This window comes from Oryzias melastigma, linkage group LG9 (assembly GCF_002922805.2).
Source record: "Oryzias melastigma strain HK-1 linkage group LG9, ASM292280v2, whole genome shotgun sequence".
NCBI classification, from domain to species: Eukaryota; Metazoa; Chordata; class Actinopteri; order Beloniformes; family Adrianichthyidae; genus Oryzias; species Oryzias melastigma.
The window spans coordinates 2,092,219-2,103,440 of record NC_050520.1 but is presented as its reverse complement, the minus strand read 5'-3'; the positions used below and the strand labels follow the sequence as shown (position 1 = coordinate 2,103,440).

At 35.6% G+C, this 11,222-nt stretch overlaps 1 protein-coding gene across 1 annotated transcript in view; it reads right to left on the bottom strand.

Annotated features, from left to right (window-relative positions):
* The window catches only part of castor1 (cytosolic arginine sensor for mTORC1 subunit 1), a 29,193-nt gene that overhangs the window by 13,710 nt on the left and 4,261 nt on the right, over positions 1 to 11,222 (bottom strand). Inside the window, exon 2 of the mRNA XM_024275693.2 lies at positions 4,490 to 4,560. Within this exon, the coding sequence (XP_024131461.1) occupies positions 4,490 to 4,560 (71 nt within the window). The remainder of the gene's footprint in view (positions 1 to 4,489; positions 4,561 to 11,222) is intronic.

The following is an 11,222-nucleotide window of genomic DNA, read 5'->3' as shown; positions in this document are numbered from 1 at the left end:
TTATAAAGCAACAGCTTTTAAAAGATTTTAAATGGTTTTGTCTCAAAAGCTTAAACCCTTCAAGCCTGAACTTATTTTAAATTGCATAAAACTATGGGATGATTTTAGTGCCACTGTACTACAAGAAAAAGTCAAATTTTTTTTATATTGCAAGCAAACTTTAAAGTGTTAAGAATATAAGTTCATAATTTGCAAATGAAAATGTTTAATTTAATTTTTTTTTATCCTTTTTTTTTGAGTTTGCACTTTTTTTGCTTTCAAAAATATTGGCATTTCTGAACTTCTTTTTTAGCTTTAAAAATATAATAGTGAGATGTACGTTGACTGAGAACCGCTATAGCAGCAAAAAAAGGCACAACTCATCTAAAAACATTTGTGCTGCAAACGCAAAAATCTTTTTTGAATACGACAAAAAACGTTTGCAAATGCAAAAATATTTTTCAAAGAAAAAAAAGTTTTAAAAAAAATTAAAAGGAAAAAAAAAGTTTACAAATGCAAAAGATTTTTTGAAGGCAAAAATAAGATTTTTGCTAAATATTTTCATTTTAAAATTATGAAGTTTTATTTCTAACATTTTACATTTTGTTTGCATTTTAGACCATTTTGATCTCAAACTGTGACTTTTTCTTACAATATGGTGCAACAAAAATCACTCCATATAAAACATGTTTTTCCAGGATGTTTTCCCATAAAAAGGTATCCTAAAATAGGTGGATTTAATGGTACTTTGGGAATTAAGGACCTAAACTGCAAAAACAGGCCCCTTAGAAATAAGTCAAAAATTCTTATTCCAGTGGCAGTTTCTTTAAATAAGCAGAAAAAGAAAAATGCTCTCTCAAAGAATTCTTGTTAAAGAAAACAATTCTGGTCACCAAGAAATACACTCTTAAACTGAGATGATTTTTCTTGAGAACATAAGACACATTTTCTTAAAGTGAAGGTCTTTTTACTTGTCTATGTTGAGTGTGACTATTTTCCATCCAGATTATCAAGAGAGAAGCCTGAAAACTAAAAGCTTTATTTTTCATTCTGGAAGCTAATAACCAGTTTTTAGAGATAAGATAAAATTAGATTTTCATAATGAAAACTGGATATTAAATGTCCTTCATAGACATTATTTCCTTCTGCAAACAAGTCGGTAATCTCACAGCTGCTGTCAGATGTTGTAAACAGTCGTGTTTGTCTATGTATGTCACACACCTGAATGTTTCAAGTTTGTTCTCTGTATTTGACCCCCTCACCTGCACTCGTGAAAACCTCTCCGACCTGAACCGAGTCTATAGAAGTCCTTCACTGCTTTGTCTCCTATTGGAGTTTCCTTCATATGTGGATGAGGCTCTCACAGCTGTCGGTTCTCATTTCATTTCTAGAGCACTTCTATTTCAAACATGAATTAAAAAGCATAAAAAGGTCCACTAGGTCGACGCTGATGAACAATCTGGCTTTAGACGGCAGTGTGATGAGAGCTTTTTTGACAGTTCAGTTTGTTATTCATTTTCAGATATCTACTTAATTACCAATCGAATCAAATTATTGTTCAAAGCCTGCAGCTTTTCTCATCATCTTTGCATCCTTAAAAAAAAAAAACTTTTCATGGGCTAAATAAATGAAGCTGGTCAGATAAACAGTTGTTTATGGCATTGTAGCCAACCTTAGAATGAATCCAACTTTCTGTTTTATCCTTCAGAGGGCCTCTGTTCTGGTTGGCATATTTTTTAAGGACAGTCTCTCACTCTACACAACCTCCTAAAATAGGAACTCGGAAGGAGAAAGAGGAGACGGCGTGTTTTAGAGAGCCTGAAGGCATCGCGGGCCTTCAACATCTGCATCTGGACAAAGGGATAAAGTGAAACAAAGAGCAAACGGGGAAGTGACTTGTATGTCGTGACTTGATGAGTTTTCATTTCCGCTATTTAAACAGCAATTCAAAATAAACTGAAAATATTAACTCATGCAAAGAGGAGTCTGTAGAGCTCTGCAATAACAATTTTAACCTAATCACCTGAAACGGGTATATTTTCTTCAAAAACATTATTTGGCGACACTTAAATCCTGTTTTCACAAACTGGAAAACAGTTCAAGAGTCATAGAAATGTCCTCCCATGAACCTCCAGCCGTGAGTTCAGCTGCGGTTTTTACCACAGACTACAGTAACGACACGCTGCTCCTGTTGCAGAAACCAACAGTTCATCCGTTATCTTTGTTTTCAGATACAAATGGACAGTACTCGCTCTTTTTCATGATGCAGCATTTTCCTGTTGTTTTTTTCAGAGAATCAGGTTACATTCATGCTGCTTGCAGGACGGGAGAAGGAAGGAAGGAAGTGCTGAAACAAAGCTCTAGTTTGGTAGCCAAATTCAAGCTCAAAGAGGAGCTGACGCTTCTTTAGACGGGATTTAGGACGACTGAGCAGTAATAAAGCTGTAAGTGTAATGGGATCATTTATTTTAAATCCAATCTGATCACTTCATATATGGAAAAATAGTGTCTTCAAATCTGAACATCCTTAAATCCTTTCCATGAGACTGTTTTAGCGAGTGTAAACATTTAGGGTAACCATTTATCTCATTTTATGACGTCTTTTGGGATGCATGTATCACACAGGCTGATGCCTCAATGAAGACAAATTTTGATTTATTATGAAGGCCTTGGCTCAACTCTGACAATAGCATTCCAAAAGAAGAAAGATAGGGTTTCTTTTTAACGGAAATGGCAATGAGATGATGCCAAGGGACTGTCTACAAAGTACAAGCTCTTGGAAAACTTCTCTTTCTGTAAAGCTGGTCTGAGATGTATGTGAGTAATTGATAGAAAAAACACAATTTTCAAAATAGTGTCTTTTCTGTTTGTTTTATCTCCATAGCAACCATTTTATGTTTTGTTCGCCTGAGGTCAACGAACAGATTGACATTAGTTTCACAAGAATCTGCAAAAGTACATTTTTGGATTTCCTTAGCAACAGAGGTTATTAGCCAACCACGCCCACATTCCTTTTATGTTCATAACCTATGTTATAATAATTGTTACAGCTTCAGCCTGGGATCAACATATTACATTTTCATAGTAATCCATTAAAATTTGTGGGTATATTAAGACTGCGCCGCTTTTGTGAGCTCGCCACGCGCATTTTCTCTGGGTTTGTGCAAATTTTTGTGACTTTGAGTATGTGGCAGAGGTCAAATTTTCACTCAACGATGCAGAGAGATAGAATAATAATAAACATTACAAAAATAATATGGTCCTTGCAGTCAGTGAATGCTGCTGCGGGCCATAATAATATCTCAAAAACAACCAAAACTAATAAATGAATATATGAGCAATGAATGCCCATCATTACATTCATGCTACAACAATAGTTTTGGAAGAAAGTCATTATTAATTTTTAAGAATTTTTTAATGGAGGTGTGAATAACATAAGATCAAAAATGTTCAGTAGTTTCAAAAGCTACATTCACTAATCTTTCAGATGTAAGTAATCATTACCTGTTTATATCAGTTCACTATGTTTCTAGTTGATAGTTGCACAATTTTTACTTGAAACTACTTCCCAGAAGTGCTCTGTTTAAAAAAAAAAGTGTAAAACCTGAATCTGTTTATTAATTTTTTAAATGACAAAAGTATCAAATTGAGAATTGGTGTTGGCAGATTTTCAAAATAAAATCACACATGCGCACAAAACTATCAAAATGTTAGAAATGTAAAAACAAAAACAAAAAAATTCACAATTACACTTATTTCATTAAATCATAATTATGCAAATAAACACAAACCAACTCACATGATAAGTCCTTCAAAACCACGAATGTGAACAAAACTTTAATTACAGCAGATACATTCAAATTTCTGCCACAGCACCAGCACTCATCATCATCTATCAAAGGAGATGTCGGCGTCTGATTCAGGCCAAGGAACGGCGCGCTACGTGGGAGAGGCTACGGATGAAGGGATTTTGGGTATTTGTGGTTTTAAAGAGAAGCTGTGGATTCAACAATTCCTCCTGACACTAAACTTTTGAGGAGCTGTGACGCTGTGGGACCTCTAGTTGCACATTCATTGATGGTCACGTGACTCGTTTAATAAATAAATTTTAAAAAGTGTTTCCATTGCAGTTTTGCTAAATATTTTATTTGGATATGCCTCAAATACCCACATTTTTTTAAGTGCACATTTTTCTTTTGCTAAATCCAAGTTTTTCCAATTTCAACGTTTCCCAATTTCTTATTGCAAATCCAATTTGTACAATTTCATAGTCAATGGAAACGCAGCTGTAGACACTGGAGACATTTTTAATTTTGTTATTTATTGTTTGTGTTATTTATAAGTTGTTGCTTTTTTATATAGCTATGGTAAGTTAATTTCCTTGTTGTGGATCCATACAATTTCTATTTAATTATATTCTAAAGAGCATTTTAAACAAACCATTGAGTTCATTCTGATTGAACTGAAGCTGGAGTTACGCTGGAGGAGCGCGTGACCCTTTCACACTTACCTTTGAAGCCCTCCTCGTCCAGCACCAGCGTGAAGTTCTCCGGGGTTTCTGTCAGGCTAAAGAACTTGCATCTAAAGAAAGAAAAAAAAAAGGAGACCGGTTAAAAATATGGACAACATGGAAGTTAAAGAACAAAGTTTATAGATTCTGCTAACGACAGAAATCCTCAGACGTGTTCAGAACTATGAATTAATTAGCACACATTCCCAAAAGCTTGTTATCATTTCTGCGTTAATGCTTTGTCTGCAGCAAATGAGGGCAGAGCTCTCATCATAATCAGAAAAAACGAAAAAAAATGCAACTCACAACCACAGTTTTAACATTTAGTGCAGAGCGTTTGTCTAGAATCAACAAGAATTGGAATTTCCTTTTGCAAAACACTTTCACAAGGTTTTCTTATCCTTTAAAGCCGACTGACAGAGCTCAGTATGTTAGAGGCTTTATTAAAAAAAGAAAAAAAAGTCATTGGTATTCAGTTGGAATTTTTCCTCAACACTTGAGGCCAAATGCATTTGCTTTCAAAGGCCGTTGCTTGGGCAGCCTATTTAGCCTGCCTGAATGCCTGAATGTCGTCTTTGTGAGCGGTCCAAACGGGCCTGCAGAGAGACTGAACTGTTCAGATGTGATGAAAAAAAAACAAAAACAATTGGGGCCATTTTATCAAAACAAAAATATGGTTTTCTACATATTTGCCACTCATTCGATTCAACAAACTAGGGCTGCCACTGTCAAAATAGCCGAGGACTAATTTAATAGTCGATTAGTCATTATTTTTCCATTATATGGAGTCAGAGTGTAGTGAAGTTAAAAGTTATAACGAGATTATGCTAGCTTTTTGGACAATCTTGGCATTTATTAAGGGTTTTTAGGCTATTTTGGAGCTACATGCTACCTATTTTGGCTAATTTATGCTTTTTTGTTTTTAGGCTAATTTGGAGTTTAGCTAATGTTTCAGCTACATGCTAGCTACTTTGGGTAATTTAGAATTTTTATTCAGCTTTTTAGGGCTATTTTGAAGTTTAGCTAATATTTCAACTACATGCTAGCTATTTTGGCTAATTTAGGCTTTTTTAGGTTAATTTTTTGTTTAGCTAATGTTTCAGTGCCATGCTAGCTATTTAGGCTAATTTAGATTTTCTTTATTTCTTCAGTCTAATTTGGAGTTTAGCTAATGTTTTAGCTACATGCTAGCTATTTTGGCTAATTTAGGCTTTTTTGCTTTTAGGCTAATTTGGAGTTTAGCTAATGTTTCAGCTACATGCTAACTACTTTGGCTAATTAAGGCTTTTTTGTTTTTAGGCTATTTTGGAGTTTAGCTAATGTTTCAGCTACATGCTAGCTACTTTGGCTAATTTAGGCTTTTTTGTTTTTAGGCTGTTTTGGAGTTTAGCTAATATTTCAGCTACATGCAACCTATTTTGGCTAATTTATGTTTTTTTGTTTTTAGGCTGTTTTGGAGTTTAGCTAATGTTTCAGCTACATGCTAACTACTTTGGCTAATTTAATTTTTTTTCAGTTTTTTAGGGCTACTTTGAAGTTTAGCTAATATTTCAGCTACATGTTAGCTATTTTGGCTAATTTAGGCTTTTTTGTTTTTTTGGGCTAATTTTTAGTTTAGCTAATGTTTCAGCGGCATGCTAGCTATTTAGGCTAATTTTGATTTTTTTTTTTTTTTAATTTATTCAGGCTAATTTGGAGTTTAGCTAAAATTTCAACAGTTTTGGCTATCTTAGGCTTTTATCATTTTTGGGGGGTAATTTGGCATTTAACCAATATTTTAGCTGGCTATCAGCTTAGCGTTTTTAGCCATCAAAACTAGCAACTTCAACGGCCAAATTCAGCTTACAGCATTCACACTAGCATTATCGCAGGTAATGCTATATAATCTAGCTTTTAGTTAGTTTAAAGCTAATGATGGTTAAGATGTGCTTTACATCTAAGTTTGCGCATGACCAGATTAGTCGACTAATCGGAAAGAACTAATCTGTGATTGGTCGACTATTAAAATAATCGTTTGTGGCAGCACGACAACAAACCAGTCATTTAAACTCAAAGTTTTGGAGAAAAATAAAAATATCACACAAATGTCTTTGCTTGTTTTCATGAGTAAAACATGAAACTGTGTTGTGCTGTTTGGGCTTTTTATAATCTGTCCTCCTAAATTAAGCGGTCAGCTCCAGCAGCATACCACAATGTCAACAGCCATGAGAAACAATGCAGCCCGTCTGCACCACAAGCACCGCTCATGCATCAATCAACCAGCACAAAAGACGACCCAAAGTGCTGACCAGAAGGGACAACGTAGGAACCCAATGACAAACGTAACCAAACTTCGCTGCTCCGCAAAAAACAACCGTTTTAGTTTAGCTACTGTTCCTACAGACTAGATGAGGATTTTCAGTTGGTGGTCCTTCTGGAAAAGCACATGGGAGACCCACTAATATATTTAAGTTAAGCTTAAATTTGCATTTCTGAGTATTTATTTATGCAAATTGTTGTAAAACAGGAGCAGATGGAAAATAAATTAAGTGAGGTAAAGATTGTATTTGTGATGTAGAAAATTCGCTGGGTGGGCCACAAGCTCCCTGCTCTGAGCTATAGGAAACAGGAAGGGGGCGGGGTTGCACCTTGCCAACAGTCCCGCCAACAACTCAGGTGAATTTCTAATGAACTCATACCGATCTGCAGAAACTATGTCCTTGATTTGTGTAGGCATAATTCTTGGTTTGTGCGCAACTTTGAATTTATGTGTACGTAATTCTTGATTTGTGCTTAACTTTGGATTTGTGTGTGTCTAATTCTTGATTTGTGCGTAAATATAAATTGTGCGTTACTTTGGACTTGTGTGTGCCTAATCCCTGATTTGTGCGTGTGTAATTCTTGATTTGTGCGTGTGTAATTCTTGATTTGTGCGCAACATCGGAATTGTATCAGCCTAATTTTTGATTTGTGCATAATTCTTGATTTGTGTGTTACTCTTGATTTGTGTGTGTGTAATTCTTGATTTGTAACTCAAGCAATACATTTTATGCCCAAGTACAAAAATTATGAAATAAAAAAAAATGCAAAATACAAACTTAAAAAAGGAGAAATTAAAATGAAAACAGCTTGAAACTAAACACACAAATGTTAAAAAATCATGCACCAATTGCTGGTCACACACATACAAAACAACATTTGCACACAAATCTGATTGATGAGAGACTCTTAACGTTTATAGAGTCTTCTTTTTAGACGCTTTGAACTTCGATTGTGAATATTATTTGATTAAACTTTACATTTTCTTAATTTTGCTAAACAACAATATGAAAAAATCCTAAATAAGCGTTTTTTAAAACGAAATGTTAACAATCCAAAATAAAATAACTGCTCTCCTCCTAGTACTTTTCTTTCATCCATAATTTAAAATATATATAGTTTTTTGACAATTAATTTACATCATTTTCCGCCCATCAGTCAGGTTTAGGATGCAACAGTGTGGGAAACCGCCAACCGCTGACTCAGCAAAAGATAATCCCCGTCATGACACGGGACAATCGCACCATCAAAACAAAGCGAGAGATGCAGGGAGAACACACTGTAACAACAACTGCCAGCTGTGCAAGCACGCTCAGGCGCCCATTGTGTTATTATTACAGCCTTTTCATTTCCTGTTGCACTTTCACCTTCCTCGCGTCGCCGTTTCCGCCAAACTCTGCATGTCATGCCACGTGCATCACTTTGCAGACTGTGTGTCTCTGCACGGCGGCAACACACCGTAAGAGCAGTTTGACGGGTAACTTCTCTGCAACACAAACAAAAATGGCAGATTTGGGTTTTTGCCAGAAAAAAAATAAGATTTTTGGATAAGATTTACCGAAAATCTAAAAAAAAACCAATTCTTAAGATTTCTAATTCCTCAAACAAACTGGAAAAAAATTATTTTCAATCAGATTTTATTTTCCTCATGTCAACAACAGTTTAATGTAGTGCTGGGCCATATGACAATTGTTTTTTTTATTTATTATTGCTGTGTAAAAATGTGTTTTCCTAATAAGAAACTTGAAACTGTTGTGCACTCTATATAATTGTTTCTAATTTGTGATAATTCAGTTCCCGTATTTTCCAGAGTATAAGTCGATGTTTTTTTCATAGCTTAGCCAGGGGTGCGACTTATACTCAGGAATGACTTGTCTTTCTTTTATATATATATATATATATATATATATATATATATATATATATATATATATATACATACATAGGCTCATATATTTGTGTTTTTTCCACTAGTAACCACTAGAGGGTACTGTATTTTCTTCTTACAGATGAAGAAGTGTCGTCCAAAGCAAACATGGAGGAGAATCTGGTCGCTTTCCTCTTAAACTTTGATATTTTTCTCTTTTCCATTGAAGCCTAATTATTCTTGTTTTTCTTTGTTGCCATAGCAAATCAAAGTGTGACTTATATATGCTTTTCTTCTTGATTACACATTTTTTGCTCCTGTGACTAATACTCTGGTGTGATTTATAATCCAGAAAATACAGGTTTAAAAAAAAAAAAAAATGTTATTTTTCCACTAGCAACCGGTTGCTCGCAACCACTAGATGGTGCTGTATTTTCTTCTGACAGCGCCAGAAGAAGAAGTGTCATCCAAAACATTTGATTGATTTCTTCTTAAATTTTGATATTTTTCTCATTTGCATTGAAGCCTTATTATTATTCTTGTTTTTATTTTTTGCCATTGCAAATCAAAACGTGTGACTTATATATGCTTTTCTATATGTGACTTAAACACGTTACGAGTGTGACTTATAAATGTTTTTCTTCTTCTTTATTAGAAGTTTTTCCTGTTAGAATCAAGGTGTTATTTTTGGTTTTGAGGAGTTAAATATTTCCTTGAAGTTGAATTTTCACCTTAACCTTAATCCTGAGATCATACTTTTTTCCTGTTTTTTTAATGGAAAACTTTAGTTTAAATTTTAGAAGAAATAAATGTTTTTTTCTTTGCCGTACATTTTTAAGGGGGATGTTGCATCTATAAACAAACCTCCTTTTACATTGTGAGTGACATAGGACCATTCATGAGATAAAAACATTTTGTTTTCGTTGTTCTTTGGACAGTCCTCCATCTTTGTTTGGTCTCCATCAGACAGAAGGAAGGACAGGTGAATCGTCACATTTCCATCTTTCTCCTCAGTCAGCAGTTTTGGAAGACTAAAATAAAAGCCTTTAAAAAATTGCTGCTTTTAATTTGAAAATATTACCAGAAAAGATTTAAATGTTGTTTTTAATTTGTGTTGCAGATGTCTGCACTAACCCGTCCTCTGCAGGATCATACGGGACACAAAACACTTTCTTTCAAGCAGGAAGGAAAAACAAGCGGCAGAGACGTGGAAGCGACAGGTATTGAGCGGGAGGCCAAGCGAGAACTGAGCACACAATGCTCCGGACTTTGATCCAGCTGCTCGAAACAACAGGACTGTTCCTGAAGGTGGTGTCAGTTAGGAGGGGGGTTAACTGATGTTCCAGCTGAAGAAACACGATAAGAGGAGGGAGATCTGATGCAAAGTGGGATGAAGAACGAGCTGCTTGATGGAGAGAAAACTCCCCAACGGTGGAGGATCGTGGAAAACTCCCAGCTGAGCTTCTGACTCAGCTTTGTTCCAAACCAGGCGGTTGTTGACCAAAGAGAAGAAAGGAGAACTCTAAAGAGGAAACATCGACAATACAGGGGATCAAAAATGCTGAAAAAGATGCTAGCTCTCTAATGACAAAAACTATGTTTAGTATGCGCTCTTTAAGTGCAACTCCATGCATCATTGTGTACACAGTCAGTAAAAAACCAGTACTCGAACTCCACTAATGACCAGAGTGTGGCGTAAGGGCGCCATACGACAGCATCACCTATACATCATAGGTGTATACAACTTCCATTAGCCTTACAACACTTCACAACACGCTTACCACATGTACGACAATGGTACGTTCCGTTTCCATGACGTTTTGAGGCGGTCGTACTGCAAGACACACCCTTAAGATGCAACCGCTTCTTTATACGACAACCCTAAAACATAACACCTGTACAGGTGCACGCAACTAAGGCCTCATTTTCAACACGCCGACTGATGAAACAGTCGTTTTAGGGAAAAGGTTTCAGCTGCCCTTCGTAGAGCACAAATGGTGTGTACTTTAATCTAGTGCTGCCACAAACGATTATAATCATAGATTATTTTTTCCCATTAGTCGACTAATCAGGTCATGCGCAAAATGGATGTAAAGCAGATTTTAACCATCATTAGCTTTAAACTAACTGAAAGTTAGATATGTAGCATTAACTGCAATAAAGCTACAGTTTGAGTGCAGTAAGCTGAATTTGGCCACTAGTGCCGATAGCTGAAGATGCTGAAAATGATAGCTGAAAACACTGAAGCTGATAGCTGAAAACGCTGAAGTTGATAGCTGAAAACAATGAAGCTGATAGCTGAAAACGCTGAAGCTGATAGCTGAAAACGCTGAAGTTGATAGCTGAAAACGCTGAAGTTGATAGCTGAAAACACTGAAGCTGATAGCTGAAAACATTGAAGCGGATAGCTGAAAACACTGAAGCGGATAGCTGAAAACGCTGAAGCTGATAGCTGAAAACACTGAAGCTGATAGCTGAAAACGCTGAAGCTGATAGCTGAAAACGCTGAAGCTGATAGCTAACACTCTGAAGCTGATAGCTGAAAACGCTGAAGCTAACAGCTGAAAA